We start from the raw sequence: 20226 nt of genomic DNA on the forward strand, positions 1-20226 counted from the left end.
CCACCATAGCCAGTTTCCACTAAAGTGTTTTTGGAGAAGTTTTATCTTTCTACTTATTTCAACTGCCACATTCATGATATCATTAATAACTATATGTATTTTGATCTAATTTTAGATTCTATTTTGTTCATTCCTCTGTCTTGTCCCACACTAGTACCACACTGTAATAATTACTATTTTTTTTACTACATTTTAATATCAACTGGAAAAAATTTCCTTGCCTCTGCCTCCCCAACCACCCTGTCTTAAGTATGTTTATGGCTTATTTTCCTTTTTTAAGCTTATTGGACAATTTTTATGTGTTCAGTTCTCCCAAAGAACTATAGATTGATCATACAAAATATCCACTTTCCACACAAAAAATCTAACTCTTGGGAATTTGACTGAAATTTTATTGAATTTATATGTTAAATTTGAGAGAAGTTTGCATCTTTATGATTTTGAGTTTGTCTGTGCCTGGATATGGGGTGTGTATTTGCACGTGAGCACGTGTGTTTCCATTTATTCAGGGTCATTTATTATTTTATGTACTTCACTAAAATTTAATTTTTTATGTCTTTCTTACATCTTTTAAAGCATATTTGTAAGTTATTTTACAAACTTTGCTGCTCTCAGGTAGGTGATATTTTCCAATACTTTTAGAATATGAATCATATTGATGGAATATAAGAAATCCTTGTTTTCATGGACCTGACATTCTTGTAATGGGCTTCTCATTGTGTTAGTTTTTCAGTTATTCTTTTGCATTTTCCATAAAACTTAAGTTACCTATAAATCATTAATTTTTAGACAATCATGCATGATCCTGCAGCAGCAACATTCCTTGGGAACTTGTTAGTAATGCAAATTCTCTAGACTCATCCCACATCAACTGAAGGAGAAACTCTTCCCAGCAACTTGTGCTTCACATATCTCCAAACTCTGATGTATGCTCAAGTTTGGAAACCACTGATGAAAATAATAATTTTATGCTGTCTTGCTCATATTTTCATTTCTCACATTTTTTTTAAATTGCGACATGCATGCGTAACAGGGCTCAATGGATTACATAGAATGAGCACTGACTGAATAGGTTGAGACAAATCGCTAACATCCATGGGTAAGATGGGAGGGGAATGATGAGACATGAATTATTCCTTAATTTCTTAATTCCTTAGTTAGGTGAACAAGGAAAAAGTAAATCTGAGAAAGAGAGAGAGAGAGAGAGAAGGAAAGAAAAAAAGAAATTAAGTATACAGTTTAGGGTGAGGATTTTAGTGGTTGACAGAGGGAGGTTTGATTCAAAGTAAGATCACTCCTATAGATAAGTAAGAATTATAACATTATGAAATTATAAGAAATAAAGACAGCTAAGCCTAAGCCTGGCATTTGACACTTAATGAATGTTTGTTAGATGAAGTTCAGTCCTTGTAATAGGTGGGTCGTAACCATTAGAAAATAATATAGAATTGCATTAATACAAGGATAATACTTTCAATATTGGAAAAAAGCCAATTGCAATGATGAGACAAATGATACCATGAGCCAACAATATACCCCAAAGGCATTCCTAAAGCCTGTTATGAATGACAACATGAGAAGGGACTACCAAGGGATCTTGTCAGGAAAGAAGGAGGCCAGATGTGGTGGCTCATGCCCATAATCTTTGGGAGGCTGAGACAAGGGGATTGCTTGAAGCCAAGAGTTTGAGACAAGCCTAAGCAACATAGTGAGACTCTCCTGTCTAAAAAGAAAAAACAGTAAAGATGGCAGGAATGATATTAAGGAGTGGAACTGCATGGTGTATGATGTATACCTATAGCCAACAGAAAGTATAATAATAGTGACCGCATGGTGGTAACATGTGCAGATTGCTTCAGTGACTGTAGCAGGGAAGCTGAAATTGTTGAGAAGAGTGTGTCAGCCACCCTGGCACTTGGCCAGGAAAAGAGAAAAACTTAAGAAAGATGGGAGTCCAGATTTTGGTAGGAGTTTAGACCTAAAAGTAGGTGTGAACATGCTTCTCTGGACCCCCTAGTTGTAACATAAGATACTGGTCAAGGGGAAGCCAGGCAGCCTGATCATGTACTTAAAATGTGCATTCTGAAATAGGCTTTAGTTGCAACCTTTAGTATAGTGCAACTGTTATTGTTTATAGTTTCACACATTTTGGTAGGGGTGTTTATGTGGGAACATACCACAGAGACCTATCAAATTTTAGATATACTGTAGTGAAAAATCACCACCCAATGCAATAGTTCGTGCTCAGGTATTTTAGGGTAAGACCTCTTTAGTGCCACAGGTGGGAGGGGAGTATAAGCTAAATGATCCTATGGTCTAACACTCGGTAGGGGGCATTTAAAAAAATCAACTTTTGTCTAACAAACTACTTTTTAAAGAACACAATTCTGTTTCTTAAACTTCAGATTTTGCATTTTCAAGATGATTTTGAATTTTTTTGTGATGCTGCTATACATAACTTAATTTAGAGGAGTGCAATTATGTGCAGTTTTTCTAGATTTTGCAGTTTTTTGATTTTGTCGTGTTTAGCATTTTTCACTAATCCTTTCTGTCAGCTTTCTTTTCTTACCACAGTACTTATCAAAATTTTATTTGAAGACAGACTGTTAGAGAAACTCCTAAAATTTCTTTTATATATCATCAGTTTAGTTCATAAGTGGGGCTTACCTTATGTAGTGTGAAATTGGCTAAGGATATCTCGAAATCTGATTATTTTAAAGCTATTGGCTTTTGGAGAGAATAGGAAAGAGTGATACAGTGGGTTTTAATTAAATGCTAAGTCATAAACTGGAATCTTTATTTGAAATATTATCTAAGGTAGGTGCTTGAGAAATATTAGATTTATGAATTACTTAAATACTTATGAATAAAATTGCTTGAACTCCTGCAAGATATCTCAACTATCATGAGCTGTTTTGTCAGTTTTATTTCTGGTGAGCCATATAGAATATTTTAAGGGCAAAACTACAATTAGGTCATTGTCAGGTGTGTGCTCTGAGTAATGATTAGTTTCCCTTTTATTCATCAGGGTGTCATGGCCAGGGGGAAGTGTGCCTTTTTAATTACAATACTTGTCTGGTTATATTTTTGTTCTGTCTGTTTTTTTTTTCTTTGAAAGCTCTTTTTTTTAAAAAAAGTGTTGGCCTTTCTATGTCATATCCTGTCTGCTCACCTACATAGTCCTGACTTTAGGGCAGAAATAATATCTTCTACTTTTTTTTCTTCTTTAATAGAAAATTCCAAACATGCAGAAAAGTACAATATAACAGTTGTCCATGTAACCACCATGTAGCTGTGTAAAACCTCAAAATTTTGCCGTTTTTGTTTTAGATTTGCAACAAAAAAGATATAGGTGAAGCTCCTGGAGTATCCTTCCTCAATTACATTTTCCTACTGTCCTCTCCTGGGGGAACTACTGTCCAAAATGTGGTATTTATCATTCCCATTATTATGTTTGTCCTTTTTTACATCTGTGTGTATGTGTGTGTGTATGTGTATGTGTGTACATGTGTGTATTTGAACTTCTTCAGTTTACATTTTTGTCTAATGTAATGCTATTCAGATTTACGTGCTCTAGTATCTCCCATTATGAAAACAAAATAAAACAAAACATTAACTACTTCTACTTTATGTCTCATCCAACTGCCACCATTTCTCTACTCTTTATTAAAGGAACACTCCGTGTAAGAGTTGTGTGTACTTGTTTCCTCTCTCCTTGTAATTCTTAGACTTACACTAATCAGCTCATCTCCATCACTCCACACAACTCACTCTTAACAAGGTCTCCAGTTGCCTCTCTGTTACCACACTAAGTTGTCATTTCTCACTTTTTAATCTCTAAGCAGCATCTGACACACTTGATTATTCTTTTCTTCATGTAATACCTTATTTTGTCTTCTGGGTTACCACACCATCCTGGTTTCCCTTCTAGCCCATGGTCACGCCTTACTCCTTCTACCAGAACCTTTTTATATTTTTATTTCGAGATAAATTGAGCAAAAAAGTACAGGATGAAAAGTAAACATCCCTTCCATCTCATATTCCTTCTCACAAATAAAGGCTATAAACAAGCTTTATGTGTTGCACGTGTGCATGCACGTGTGTGAATTCATAGGTGAAAACAGTGCCTCATTTAAAATATTATTTATTTGTTTTTAATTTCTATTAAGGTTGTTGTGAAAGTAATTGTGGTTTTTGTCATTAAAAGTAATTGCAGTTTTAATGGCAAAAACTGCAATAACTTTTGCACCAACCAAATATTTGTTTTACATGTTGTTCTTGTTTATATTATTTCCTTACTTTACCATTATATTTTATTGTTTTCATTAATTTTGTGTAAATTAAAAGTAGTCCTTGATTGCCTGTCAATGTGTGTTATGAATTATTTTTCCTAGTTTATCAGTTGCCTGGGGGCTTTGGCATATTTGAAGTACAGAGTTTTAATTTTTTTCCATGATCAGATCGAACAGTCTTTTATGATTTCTGATATTCGGGTGCTGCTTGTCTTCTTCACTGCATGATTATAAATAATTTTGCTTAGGTTTTCTTTTGGTGCTCTTTCAGCTTTATTTTGTTACCTCTAAATTTTGATCCTTCTGGAGGGCAACAAGTGAAATAGTGTATAACCTCTGCTTTAAAAAAAAAAAAACACAACCAAATGGCTACCCCGTTGTCCTGAAATCCCTTATTCAATCATTCTCCCTTCTCTTACTTGTTTGAAAGGCCATCTTTGCACCAGAGTAATTCCCTGCTGTGTTTGAATTCCTCACAAGATCTTGAAATTATTTATTTATTTATTTCTGTTTTATTTTTCAAGCCACTGCAGTAAGGTTCTCTCCACTGATATTGCAACTGCTCTTGATAAAGGTCACCACTCATTTTACAATTGTTAAATCAAGTGGATATATCTTACTTGGTCTTCAATCTGTTGAATGCTCTTGAACTACTCTTCCTTTTTAGCTTTTATCTCACAATTCTCATAGTTTTCCTCCTACCATTCTCCCTGTTTTCCTTACTAGTTTGTCTTCTTCCATTTCTTTGGGATTCCACCTTCTCATGGTAAATATAGTCATGTTTTGCTCTTTATTTATTTATAATTTTTGTGGGTACATAGTAGGTGTATATGTTTATGGGATACGTGAGCTGTTTAGATACAGACATGTAATGGGAAATAAGCACATCATGGAGAATGGGGTATCCATCCCCTCAAGCATTTATCCTTTGAGTTACAAAAAATCTAATTATACTCTTTATTTTGAAATGTACAATTAAGTTGTTATTAACTATAGTTGCTCCTGCTTTGCTATCAGATGGTAGATCTTATTTATTCTATTTAACTGTAGTTTTGTACCCATTAAGCATCCTACTCCTCCCTAATGAACTACCCTTCCCAGCCTCTGGCAGCCATCATTCTACCATCTGTCTCTATGAGTTCAGTTGTTTTAATTTTTAGCTCCCACAAATGAGTGAGAACATGTGAAGTTTGTCTTTCTGTGCCTGGCTTATTTCACTTAACACAATGTCCTCCAGTTCCATCAATGCTGTTGCAATTGACAAGATTGCAATCTTTTTGTAATTTAATGGTACTCTCTTGTATATATGTACCACATTTTCTTTATCCATTAATCTGTTGATGTACACTTAGGTTGCTTCCAAATCTTGGCAATTGAATAGTGCTGCAATAAACATGGGATTGCAGATACTTCTTTGATACATAGATATTCTTTCTTTGGGGCTTGTAATTATCAGGGGAATTGCTGGATCATATGGTAGCTCTATTTTTAGTTTATTGAGGGATTGCCAAACTATTCTCCATAGTGGTTGTACTAATTTACATCCCACCAACAGTGGACAAGGGTTTCCTTTCGTCCACATCTTATCCAGTATTAGTTATTGCCTGTCTTTTGGATAAAAGCCACTTTAACTGAGATTAGATGATATCTCTGTATAGTTTTTATTTTTATTTTTGGAGACAGAGTCTCACTCTGCTGCCCAGGCTGGAGTGCAGTGGCTCAATCACAGCTCACTACAGTCTCTGCCTTCCGGATTCAAGTGATTCTTATATCAGCTTCCTGAGTAGGTGGGATTACAGGCATGCACTACTATCACTCCCAGCTAATTTATTTTGTATTTTTAGTAGAGATGGGTTTCCACCATGTTGGCCAGCTGGTTTCAAACTCCTGGCCTGAAGTGATCCATCCACCTCGGCCTCCTGAAGTGCTGGAATTACAGTCGTGAACCACCGTGCCTAGCCCTCAGTGTAGAGACAGGGCTTTGCTTGTTTGGGAGTTTGATTATTAAATGCCTTGAGGTAGTCTCCTTTGAGCTAAATCTACTTGGTGTTCTGTAACTTTCTTATACTTGAATACTGGTATCATTCTCTAGGTTTCAGAAGTTCCCTGTTATTATCCCTTTTTTTTTTTTTTTTTTGAGACGGAGTTTCGCTCGTTACCCAGGCTGGAGTGCAATGGCGCGATCTTGGCTCACCGCAACCTCTGCCTCCTGGGTTCAGGCAATTCTCCTGCCTCAGCCTCCTGAGTAGCTGGGGTTACAGGCACGTGCCACCATGCCCAGCTAATTTTTTGTATTTTTAGTAGAGACGGGGTTTCACCATGTTGACCAGGATGGTCTCGATCTCTTGACCTCATGATGTTATTATCCCTTTGAATAAACTTCTACCCTGATTTCTCTATCTACTTCTTTAAGGCCAATAACTCCTAGATTTGCCCTTGTAGGGTGGTGTAGTCTTGCCCTACAAGACTATTTTCTAGATCTTGTAGGTATATTTTACTCTTTTTTATTCTTTTTTCTTTTGTCTCCTCTGGCTGTGTATTTTCAAATAACCTGTATTCAAACTCACTAATTCTTTCTTATGCTTTATCAGTTCTACTGTTGAGGGTCTCTGACTCATTCTTCAGTATATCAGTTGTATTTTTCAGCTCTCATCTGATGGGATTCTGAATTCTTTCTCTGTGTTGTCTAATTTCATAGAGCTTCCTCAAAACAGCTATTTTGAATTCTTCATCTGAAATGTGAAATATCCCTGTCTTACTAAGACTGGTCTCTGGTGCCTTATTTAGTTTATTTGATGAGGTCCTGTTTCCTGGGTGGTCTCAATGCTTGTAGATGTTCATTGATGTCTGGGCATTGAAGAAAAATGTATTTATTGTAATCTTTGCAGGGTAGACTTGTTTGTACCCATCCTTCTTGGGAAGGCTTTCCAAGTATTTAAAGGGACATGGGTGTTGTGATCTAAGTCTTTGGTCACTGTAGCCATATTTTCATTAGTGGGCATCCCAAACCTGGTAACACTGTGGCTCTTGCAAACTCTTGGAGATACTGCCTTGGTGGTTTATGTTAAGGTCCCAGGCAGAGACTCTTGTTCTTTTCCCTTACTTTCTCCCAAACAAATGGAGTCTCTCACTCTCTCTCTCTCTCTCTCTCTCTATTTTATCTTAGCTGTTTAGAGCTGAGGGAGAGGTGACACCAGCACCTCTGTGGCAACCACCACTTGGACTGCACTGGGTCTAACCTGATGCTAGCACAGCCCTGGGTCTTGCCTAAGGCTCATGGTAAGCACTTCCTGGCTACCACTTATGTTCATTCAAGCCCCAAGTGCTCTACAGTCAGCATTCGGTGGATCCAGCCAGGCTTGTGTCCTTCCCTTCAGCATGGCGAGTTCTCCCTGGCCCTGGGTGTGTCCAGAGATGCTGCCCGGGAGTCAAGGCCTAGAGTCGGAAACCTTAGGAATCTACCTGGTGCTCTATTCTACTGTTACTGAGCTGGCACTCAAGTTGCAAGACAAAGTCGTTCCCACTTTCCTCCCTCCTTTCCTTAAGCAGAGGAGCCTCTCCTCGTGGCCACCCTTACCCCAAGGCTGCAGTGAGTACTATCTAGATACCACTGATGTTCACTCAAGGCCCAAGTGCTCCTCAGTCAGCTTGTGGTGAATGCTGCCAGTCCTGAGTCTTTCTCTTCAGGACAGTGGGCTCCCCTCTGGCAGGGCAGGTCCAGAAATGCCGTGCAGGAGCCAAGGCCTGGAATTGGGAACCATAGGAGCCTGCTTGGTGTTTTACCCCACTGTGGTCTCTTCCCATAGCTACCACATCTAGGAATGTTTTGGGTCACACATGAAGCCAGCATGGCTCTGAGTCTCATCCAAAACCCACAGTGAGCACTGCCTCTCTATCACTGCTAATTTTTCAGGACGCAAGGGCACTTTAATCAGCAGATGATGAATCTTGCTTAGGACTGGGTCCTTCCCTTCAAGGCAGCAGGTTTCCTTTTTGCTCAGGATGTCACTAGAAATGTCATCTGGGAACTCGGGCCTAGAATGAGGGCTTAGAACTGTGCCTGCTGCCCTATCCTACTGTAGGTAAACTAGTATCCAAGTTGCAAGACAAAAATCATCTTTTTCCCTTCTCTCCTCAAGTGGAAGGAAGGAGTCTCTCCTGTAGCTGTGAACTTTGCTGCCTTGGGTTGTGGGAGGGCTGGCACAAGCACTCCCTTGGATGCAGCAACTTGTATCTCACTGGGTCACGTGCACCCCATATCCACTGGCTTCGAGCCCAGTATAACACCAGGACTCGCCTAGGAATTGCAGTTCCAGTGGCCTGGACTGCCTTCTCAGTCTATTTAGAATGCCAGAGCACTTTAGCCCATGGTAGCAGGGCTTGATGGAACTCAGGTTCTAATCATTGCATTAGGATAAATAATTTATCTCTTCCTAGGCCTGGTCTAAATGCTCCCTCCATGGTCGTTGGCTGAGTTTTGACCCTTGTTGCTCTCTACTCTGACAGGGTAGCACTGAGTTCCCATGGAAAGCCCCATTATTACTGCCATCTCTCTCCTCTAGTGCACACATTCTTTCTCTGCACAATGTTGCCACTGCCAGGGGATGGGGGAGGGGTGGTGTAGGCGATTAAGGGCTGTATATTCTACCATCTTCAGGGCCTCTTTCCTTAATACGATGTTAAAACCAGATATTGTGATCATTCATCTAATTTTTGGTTGCTTTGAAAGTTCTTATTTTGTGTGAATAGTTGTTCAATTTCGTGTTCCTACAGGATAATGATCACTTGAGGCTTCTATTCAGCCATGTTGTTCTGACTGCCTCCACTTGAGTAATATTTCCCAATCTCATCACTTCACTTGTCACTTAATTGGCTAAATATTCCTACATTGACCTTCCTAGTTCCAATCTAAATCTAGATGTAATCTTTTAAATTTTCTATTAGACACTGTTTGGTGTGTCCTATGGTACATAAATGTGTGTACATCAAACTATTCTCCCTTTTTCAATATTTTTACTTATCTATGTGCTACCTCACTTGATATCTTCATCTTCATCCCAGTTACTTAAACAGATTTTGTGATTTTGTTTGTGATCTCCTTATCCCTGTAATATCTATTCATGAGCTTTTAGTCAATCAGTCCTAGTTCACTTTGGCTATCCCCACAGACCTTGTCTGGGCTCTTATTTCAGTTCTTAACTGTACAAGAACTTTCTTAACTGATCTCTAGATTTCTAGTCTAGCTCTCTTCCATCCCCATATTGGAGCCATGCTAATTTCCTAATATATATTTGTCTCTATATATGTCATACATACACACACGTGTGTGTGTGTATTTAATATATATATTAATTCCCTGACTAAATATTTTAGTTAAAGTTTATGTCATACATACACACACACACATATGTTCTTATATATATATTATATATGGATATACATACACACACATACATATGTCCTTATTAATATATATATTAATTCTCTGGCTAAAAATTTTAGTTAAAGTTAAATCCCACATAAATTTGATCACATGTGTTTACTTCTCCCTTCCTAACTCCATGAAAGTGAGAGTAAGGTAATGGAAATACTCAATAAGACAAAGAGAACAGGAGTAGAAGTGTTGATAGATGTAAGGTTGAAACTAACTTTTACCTAGAGCAATGGAAGTTTCAACTTCTACGTCTTCCTCTACATGAACTTCTGAGAGAAACCAACTAATTCTCCCTATAGAACTCCTAATATTTTAAGACTTGGAGGCACCTGGTTTGTGGAAGGCAGGAATGTGTCATGAGATTGGATATATGAGTTATTTGTTGAAAATCTTTATAATAAGTGGCTGTAGTTTCATGTCCTATCACCTACTCCCTGCTCCTCAGGAGACCAAAGAGTTTATTTTCTGGAGAATGAGAATGTCCCAGACTCAGAAATCCAGGCACAGTAGGGGGATTGGTTGAAACAAGATGACTGTGTTATTCTGTTTTGTGATGCTATAACAAAGTACTTGAGATTAATTTTTAATGAACGGAAATTTATTCCTCACAGTTCTGGAAGCTAGGATATTCAAGATAAAGAGACTCGCATCTGAGAAGGGACTTCTTGCTGTGTCATCCCATGGCAGAAGTTGGGAGGGCAAATGGGGGATAGGGAGAGAGACAGAGAGAGAGAGAACACACAAGAGGAGGCTGAACTTGAACTTGTCCTTTTATAAGGACCCACTCCCATGATAATGGCATTAATCTTTCATGAGGGTGGTACCCGCATGACCAAACAACTCCTGTTAGGCCCCACCTCCCAACACTGCTGCATTGAGGTCAAGTTTCCAACACATGCTTTTTGGGGGCCACGTTCAAACCATAGCAGAGATTAAGAGAAAATTTGCATACCTAATTTCAGGACCTGTTTTATCCTAGATGCAGTTAGTGAAACAGGGTATGAATTTTTTAGTTTTACATTGTCAGATTTCTAGTAGTAATCAGATTTTCCCCTTTTCAACGTCTTCTAAATAATCGTATAGTCTAAACATAATTAAAAAGTTTTAACATCTCAAATTGTTTCACCACTTTAACATGTTTTAGAGAAGGTAAATCAAAAGTCAGTTCATGTGAGATGCTGTAAAATATTAATTTCATTTAGCCTACTCAGTTTTTTTGCTTGTAATGACAGAATTATAAGCAGAAAAATGACTGTACAAATAAACATAAATAATGTCTTGTAATTTGATTTATTTCCTTTTTAGAATTATGAAGACCCAATAAATAGAGTACCTTTTCCTCTTCTATTTCTTTTCCTTAAATTCAGAGACTGGCTGAGGGCTGCTGACAATAAAGAATCCCTCCCCCTGACTGCTTAATTATTTTAGATCTTCACATAACTTTTTTTCCTCTTCTTTTATTTTATTATTATTATTATTATTTTTGAGACAGGGTCTCACTCTACCACACAGGTTGGAGTGCAGTGCTGTGATCTCAGCTCACTGCAAACTCTGCCTCCTGGGCTGAAGAGATCTTTCCACCTCAGCCCCCTTAGTAGCTGAGGCTACAGGTGCGTACCACCATGCCCAGCTAATTTTTATATTTTTATAGAGATGGGATTTTGTCATGTTGCCCTGGCTGGTCTCAAACTCCTGGACTGAAGCAATCTGCCAGCTTTGCCTCCCAAAGTGCTAGGATTATAGGTATGAGCCACCACGCCCAGCCAACATAACTTTATGAACAAACTAAATTGCATATTATGCATTTTTATCTTCCCAATGTAATAAATTGATTTTTATTAACAAGAGACATTTAAGTAAAATATACATTTTGCTTCCTAATATATTTTAAATGAATAGAATAAATACATAAAATATATTCTACCTCTCCAGTGCTATACATTGGCATTACTAAAATGTAGATATTGTAGATATAGTTCAGTTTACCAAAACTCATCTACTCTTCTCCTACAAAAATAACCACAACAACAAAAATTCAGTCTAGGCCAAGAAAATATTTCTATCCCCTATTTTATGTCTTTGGGATTTCAACATATTATACCTTTCTAGCTTATATTTTTGCAACTAATTCTAACTTTGTGTTCCCTATTTATACACTTCTCAGATCCCGAGTCTCCCAGGTAACATGGAAATCAGTGCTGTTTCTCTATCACTGTGGCATGTATTTGCCTCAACTCTCCCCTTTTAACATCTCTTGTGTAACCCAACTTCACACAGACTCCTTAGGTCTTCTGATTCTCAGTTTAATCAAATTTCCTGTATAAATAGTCCCCCTTGTCTGCAGGTGGTATGTTCCAAGACCCCCAGTGGATGCCTGAAACCGTGGATAGTACCAAACCCTATACATACTATGTTGTTTTGATAACTGAGACAGCTACTAAGTGGCTAGCAGGCGAGTGGGATATACAGCATGGATACGATGGACAAAAGGATGATTAACATCCCAGGTGAGGTGCAGCAGGATAGTGTGAGATTTTATCCTGCTACTCAGAATGGCGTGCACTTTAAAAACATGTAAATTGTTTATTTTGAGAATGCTCCATTTAATATTTTACGAACTGCAGGAAGCCAAACCATGGATAAGGGGGGGGACTATTCCACTTGGTTGCTTTTCCATGGATAATCATTAGTTAATGATTTCACATGAAATTTATTCAACGGTATTTAATGATTCACTATTAAATTTTGTAGATATTTTTACTTTCAGTTTTTTAAAAAAGATTCAATTTCTTAATTTTTTTAAGATGTAATATGGACATTAAGTACAAGGGGATACAGTTTGCCTTTAAATTAACCATGAAATGTATAAAAATGTTATAAAAACAGAACAATTTTAAAAAATCTAGTGTTAATCTTCGTAGTAAATATTGGCTTCTTTTCCTCCTGAACAGGTCATTATCCAACTTTTAGAGGTGATGGATCATCTGCATAGAGGGGAATTGGTTGCTGCAATACTTCGTAACCGGTATATTTATGGAAACAGTTTAACTTATAAGTTATATAATGTCTTTCCTGTCTATTTATATAACCTAACATAGCAGGCACTCAATAAATATTTGTTGAATACTTGGTATAAAATAAGTATTTACTGTATGAATGAAGTAGAGAATAAGTAAGTGACAAAGAAATGGAATAAAGAGGACGTTAGTGACAATGTATCCTGAGATAATAAAAAAATAGAAAATATATTTAGAAAATATAATTGGTACAAATAATGAACACCTGGAATACAGTCAATGGAGATATTTATTTGGATTTTTAGCTTTAAGGCTTATCTGTGAATAAATACAGGTATCCATAGCTTAAGAATAGATGTACCAACAACACATTTTTAAAAATAGAATTATCCTTTGATTGTATATATTTATGTTATCTAAAAATCCAGTTAAAACTTTTTCAGGGAGTTACTATGAGATATTTAAAGCTTCTTCTGATAATTTAAGATTTTAAATTTATAATTTAAAGAAAAATAGCCTTGTTATGCAGATGTGACAGAGTCTTTCTTATTTCCCATAGCTTGATTGTACAGTTTGGGTGAAACATTTGGAATAGTAACTTAGAGTTGTTTGTATCCTGGCTCTGATGCTTACTAGTGGTATAGTCTTGGTAAGTTTTGTAGTCATTCTATACCTCAACTTCCTCACCCATAAAATGGTGTTAATAATAGTACCTACATTGCAGGGTTGTTGTGAAGATTAAATAAGTGTGAAAAGAGGGGGGATGTATGAAGCGGGTGTGTGTGTGTGTATATATGTGTGTAGAGAGAGAAAAAAATAGAGAGCAAGCATGAGTGAGTGAGCTGGGCAGACAGTAAGCAGTATATATGAGCTAGTATGATGGAACTTTAAAAAGTTCATGGAAAAAATGGAAATAAAAGATAAAAATAAAAACAATTGTTTCTTAACATAACCTCCACCCAAATCAAGACACTTTTTAAAGTGTTGATACCAACCATTTAGCCCATCTCTAAAGAACTGAGGGTCCTGGGAGTTTAATCACATCAATGTCTTTTTCACATTATTAAGTGAAGAAAAATGGGTGTTCTTTAAAGGGTTTTTAAGATTAGGAAACAAAAAGAAGTCAGAAGGCGCCAAATTAGTACTGTAAGATGGATGCTTAATGATTTCCCGTCAAAACTGCCCTTGTTTGAGAGATGAGCAGAAGCATTGTCATAGTGAAAAAGGACTTTCTGGGGAAGCTGTCCTTGTCATTCTTCTGGTAAAGTCTTGGCTAACTTTCTCAAAACAGTCTCGTAATAAACAGATGATATAGTCCTTTGGCCCTTCTGAAAATCCTCAAGCAAAACATCTTGGTCATCCCCAAAAAAACTGTTGCTCTGACTTTTGCTCATGACCAGTCTGCTTTTGCTTTGACTAGGTTACTTCCACCTTTTCCTAGCCATTGCTTTGATAGTGCTTGTCTTCAGAATGATACTGGTAAGGCCATGTTTCATTTCATGTCACAATTCTTTGAAGAACTACTTCAGGATCTTGATCCTACTTGTTTAAAATTTTCCATTGAAAGCTCTGTTCTTGTCTGCAGCTGATCTGGATGTAATTGTTTTAGTACCCATGAAGTAGAGAGTTTGCTCAACTTGAATTTTTCAGTTAGAGTTGTGTAAGCTGAACCAACTGAAGTATCAATGGTGTTGGCTATCAGGTCTGCTGTTATTTGTTGGTCCTCTTTAATTAGGACATGAGCAAGATTATTTTTTTCCTTGCAAATTGATTTGGATGGTCTGCTGCTGCGGGCTTCATCTTTAACATCATGTCATCCCTTTCTAAAATGAGTTATCCATTTGTAAACTGCTGATTTCTTTGGGGGCCTTGACCCATAAATTTTCATAAAGTATCGATGATTTCACCATTATTCCACCCAAAATTTATCATAAATTTGATGTTCGTTCTTGCTTCAATTTTAGCAGAATTCATGTTGCTTTGATAGGGGCTCTTTTCAAACCTATGTGTTATCCTTTTTAGCGCTTCAAACTAGGTCCTGTTCAGGCATGTCATAACACATTACTTTGAGTTTATTTTCGAGCAAAAAATTTGAAATCCATGCATAACTTTTTTTAAAAAATACACATTTTGCATGAACTTTTTGAAGATGTCTCATATTATTCAACTATAAAGTGAAATTTTAATTATTTTGAAAATGTAGTATTTGTGTTTTTCAATTCTGAGGTATTTTGAAATACAGGAATGTTGTAAAAGGAAAAGAAAATGTTGGAAAGTTGTGGTAGGAAGAGAATGTATATAAAGTCACTGTTATTTGACAGATACCATGGAAGGAATTTTCCATAATAATCCCATTAGAGAAATATAATATGTGAGTGCCTGTTTGTTGGAATGTATACAGTAATACCCCTTTATCCATGGGGGTTATGTTTCAAGGCTCACAGGATGCTTGAAACTGAGGATAGTACTGAATCCAACTGCCATCAATCAGAACAAGTTTCTGCTCATGTCTTCTACTCACAAATATAAACATTTTCCGTCTTAACTAAGCACTTGCCATGCACTGTGGTCATAACTTTCGCAGTTTGAGTGTGACAGCAGAACTAGCACAAGCTTATTCTTCCTTCTCCACAATTCATCAACAGAAGATTTCTTTCTTACTGTTGATCCTAGCAACCTCAGCATATGATTTTTTAAAATTAATTTATTTTATTTTAAATTCTGAGATACATATGCATGACGTGCAGGTTTCTTACATAGGTAAACAGTGTCCTGGTGGAGGGAGAGCATACTTTTTTTAGGTCAAAGACTTTGACCTTTTCACTTAAAGGAAACACTTTATGGCTTCTCTTTGACACATCCAAGTCACAAGTATCACTATTCTCGAATGATGGGCCATTATTAAGTTAAATAAGGGTTCTGTGAACACAAGTGCTGAAATACCTCGTCAATTGATCTGATAACTGAGCTGGCTACCAAGTGACTCATGGCTGGGTAGCATTTACAGCATGGATACGCTGGACAAAGATAATTCACATCGTGGGTGGGGTGAAGTAGGATAGTGTAAGATTTCATCATTTTACTCAGAATGATACACAATTGAAACCTTATAAATTGTTTATTCCTAGAATATTCTATTCGATATTTTCTTTAGAATGTGGTTGACTGCGGGTAACTGAAACCAGGGGAGAGTGAAACCATGTATAAGCGGGGACTTCTGTACGATCATCTGGGCTAGGGCGGAATATTCACCTTAGGGGCTGTGAAGTAGACTTGCTCACAGACACAGAAAATAGGGAAGTCATAGCAGGGGTGATATATGGCCATGTTGGGTGAAAAGAGGAGTAGATGAGGGGATGTTGAATTTATAGCTGCATGTATCAGTAGCTCCTTCTTTATTGTTGCCATGTAATATTTCATTGTTTAAATATATGACAATTTATTTTATCTATTTTCCTGTTGATAGTCATTTAAGTTGCATCCAGTATTTGGCTACAGTGCATAAAACTATTATTGGCATTCTTGTATAAAATTTATTTTGTCCACATACACTCATTTTGTTTGGATTTATAGTATACTAGAAGTGGAATTGCTCAGACATAAAGTTAGCTACTATTGTTTAACATTTGTGGAAACTACCAAACGTTTTTTGAAACTAGTTATACTATTTTATACTCCCACCAATAATAAGTGAGAATCTTTACTAACATTTGATATTGTTAGCCTCTTTAATTTTAGCCATTCTCTGGGTGCGTAGTACTTTCTCATAATGGTTTTGACCCTTCATTTTCCTCATGTGTAATGATATGAATAGGTGTTCTTATGTTTATTAGTTATTTGGATATATTTTAGAAGCATATGTTCAAGTGTTTTGGCCATTTAAAAAATGGGTTGTTATTTTATTTTGATTATAGAGTTTTAAATTCACTTGATATATAGGTATTTGTACTGTGAATATTTCCTTCCAGTCCATGGCTTACCCTCCCATTCTGGTATTTGTGTCTTTTGATGAGCAGCAGTTCTTTTTTAAATGAAGTTCAGTTTATCATTTTTCTTCTGTTATGCTTAGTGCTTTTTGTATCTTGCCCAAGAAATTTTTGCCCTCCCAAATTTGAGGCTTTCTTCCAAAAGTTTTACAGTTTAAACCCTCACATTATGAATGCATTCTTGATTGCAAACCAGAGAAGTGAATATGTAGACTAGATTCCACATAGAATCTAAGTAATTAATAAGACCACTTTACAAAAGAAAAGTTTCTTTGTACTTTTAATTCTAAGTTAATACTATTGCAAATGGCAAAGTAGTTGACTGATAACTTTAACTAAATCTGGCATTGCAGAGAGACCTAGTCTTATGGCCCCTAGTTTATAACACAATGACTTTTGATTTTCTTCTCTTGTAACTTTTCTTATAAATAAAGCCCCTTTGAAAGAAGCATAATTCTGATTTTAAGTGACCCATATGTAGAAAATAATGGGAAGCTGCATAATTCAAGTGTCAAAACCTGAGAAAAATGTTGCTTGCATGCATATGCAAATTATGGGTCAGTTTCAAATTCTAAATAAAATAAAACCAAAGACATTCAAAAATATATGAAAGGGTTCACATCTGGAATCACAGCATTTTGGGAGGCTGAGGAGGGCGGGTTATCCAAGGTTAAGAGTTCAAGACCAGCCTGGCCAACATGGTGAAACCCTGTCTCTACTAAAAGTACAAAGAAAAGTAGCCAGGCATGGTGGTGAACATCTGTAATCCCAGCTACTTGGGAGACTGAGGCATGAGAATCACCTGAACCTGGGAGGCGGAGGTTGCAGTGGGCCGAAATTGTGCCACTGCTCTCTCCAGCCTGGGCAACAGAGCAAGACTCAGACTAAAAAAAAAAAATAGCTCGAAGGAGACCAAGATGGCCCAAAGGGAGCTTCTCTGGAGTGCAGCTCCCACTGAGTGAGACACAGAACAAGAGTGATATCTGCATCTCCGAGCAAGGTACTGGGTTCGTTCTAAAGGGACTGGTTGAACAGTGGGATTAACCCCAAAAAAGTCAGCAAAAGCAGCCCAAAGGGGGCAAGCCGAGGCAAGGTGGGGTACTGCCCCACCTTGAAAGTGTATCTGGCATGGAGGATTGAGGGGGAGTGTCATCTCCTTGTTACTCTGAATCACATACAGTGTTACACTCTGAGACTTCGGCAGCATACAGCCTAGGAAAATGCTGCCTGGCTGAGAACCACCCTGAATTGAAGACCCAGGTGACAGCCCAGGCCAGCAGCCCCAACCAGACTGGTGCCTTGTCAGTGTAGACCAGGGCAGAGACTTGGTCTAACACTGAGAAACCTTGTGAGAAGGAACTGCCCGTCCCACAGAAGGGAGAGTTGAAAGCGGGGAGGGGGATACAGCCAGACAGTCCCACCCCCAAGATCAAGCAACCAGAATCCCTCTCCTGGGAGAGTTTCGCAGTTAACACATCAGATGGAGCTCTATACTGCAGCAGCAGGCGCAGCAGAGGGAGAGAAGCCCGCCATTGGGAAGGCGGGGCTAATCCCTCTAGCATAAGTGGAAACAGGGGAAGAATAAACAGCAGCCCGGCTGAAACTGAGGCAGCCCAGCAGCGCCTCCATAGGCAGACAATGGACAGACTATGTCAAGTGGCATGCTGACACCTGCATTTAAAAAAAAAAAGCCTCATACTGGAGAAATAACCCCAACTTTAAGAGAAAGGATGTCCACTCAGAGATCCCATTCGAAATCACCAACTTCAAAGATCAAAGACAGATAAAGCCACAAAGATGGGAAGAAACCAGTGCAAAAAGGACAAAAACATCAAAGTCCGGAACACCTCTCCTCCCTGGAGAGATCACAGCAACTCACCAGCAAGGCAACAAAACAGGTCAGAAAATGATTTTGACGAGCTGACAGAAGCAGGCTTCAGAAGATGGGTAATAACAAACTTCTCTGTGCTAAAAGAACATGTTCTAACCCAATGCAAAGAAACTAAGAACCTTGAAAAAAGCTTAGACTAAATGCTAACTAGAATAACCAGCCTAGAGAAGAACGTAAATGACTTAATGGAGTTGAAAAACACAACACGAGAACTTCGTGAAGCCTACACAAGTTTCAATAGCTGAATGGATCAAGCGGAAGGAAGGATATCAGAGATTGAAGATCAACTCAATGAAATAAAAAGAGAAGGCAAGAAAAGAGAAAAATGAGTGAAAAGAAATGAACAAAGCCTCCAAGAAATATGGGATTATGTGAAAAGACCTAATCTATGCTTGATCGGTGTATGTGAAGAGGAGGGGAAAATGATTCCAAGCTGGAAAACACTCCAGGATATTTTCCAGGAGAACTTCCCCAACCTAACAAAGCAGGCCAACTTTCAAATACAGGAAATACAAAGAACCCACAGAGATACTCCTCAAGAAGAGCAACCCCAAGGCACATAATCATCGTCAGATTCACCAGGGTTGAAATTAAGGAAAAAAATGCTAAGGGAAGCCAGAAAGAAAGGTCAGGTCACCCACAAAGGAAAGCTCATCAGACTCACAGCAGATCTCTCAGCAGAAACCCTGCAAGCCAGAAGAGAGTGGGGTCCAATATTCAACATCCTTAAAGAAAGGAACTTTCAACCCAGAATCTCATACCCAGCCAAACTAAGCTTCATAAGTGAAGAAGAAATAAAATCCTTTGTGGGCAAGCAATTACTAAGAGATTTCGTTGCCACCAGACCTGCCTTACAAGAGCTCCTGAAGGAAGCACTAAACACTGAAAAAAAATCCAGTACTAGCCACGGCAAAAACAAACCAAGTGGTAAAGACCAACGACACAATGAGGAAACTGTGTCGACCAATGGGCAAAACAAACAACCAGAACCTAAATGGCAGGATCAAATTCACACATAACAATATGAACCTTAAATGTAAATGGCCTAAATGCCCCAATCAAAAGACACAGACTGGCAAACTGGGTAAAATGTCAAGACCCATTGGTGTGCTATATTCAGGAGACCTAGCTCACAAGGAAAGACACGCATAGACTCAAAATAAAGGGATGGAAGATCTACCAAGCAAATAGAGAGCAAAAAAGAGCAGGGGTTGCAATTCTAATCTCTGATAAAATGGACTTTAAACCAACAAAGATGAAAAGAGACAAAGAAGGGCATTACATAATGGTGAAAGGATCAATACAGCAAGAAGAGCTAACTATACTTAAATATATATGCACCCAATACAGGAGCACCCAGATACATAAAGCAAGTTCTTAATGACCTACAAAGAGACTTAGATTCCCACACAATAATAGTGGGAGACTTTAACACTCCACTGTCAATATTAGACAGATCAACAAGACAGAAAATCAACAAGGATATCCAGGACTTGCATGCAGAACTGGAACAAGCGGACCTAATAGACATCTACACAACTCTCCACCCCAAATCCACAGAATATACATTCTTCTCAGCACCACATCACACCTACTCTAAAATTGA

General features: G+C 37.8%; 1 protein-coding gene across 8 annotated transcripts in view; it reads left to right on the plus strand.

Annotated features, from left to right (window-relative positions):
• KLHL13 (kelch like family member 13) overlaps nucleotides 1–20226 on the plus strand; it is a 201087-nt gene that overhangs the window by 67922 nt on the left and 112939 nt on the right. For 3 of the 8 annotated variants that reach the window (XM_012476071.3, XM_064361624.1, XM_012476063.2), the window contains exon 2: nucleotides 12678–12751. The exons of 1 other annotated variant lie outside the window; for it this stretch is intronic. In XM_012476071.3, the coding sequence (XP_012331494.1) occupies nucleotides 12702–12751 (50 nt within the window). In that variant the 5' untranslated portion in view covers nucleotides 12678–12701. Of the gene's footprint in view, nucleotides 1–12064; nucleotides 12234–12677; nucleotides 12752–20226 lie in introns of those variants that run through there. 4 more of the 8 variants (XM_012476052.3, XM_064361642.1, XM_012476061.2 and 1 more) reach the window with 4 other exon arrangements.

Source organism: Aotus nancymaae, unplaced genomic scaffold (assembly GCF_030222135.1).
Source record: "Aotus nancymaae isolate 86718 unplaced genomic scaffold, 86718_ANA_hifiasm-v0.15.2.pri h1tg000004l, whole genome shotgun sequence".
NCBI lineage: Eukaryota > Metazoa > Chordata > Mammalia > Primates > Aotidae > Aotus > Aotus nancymaae.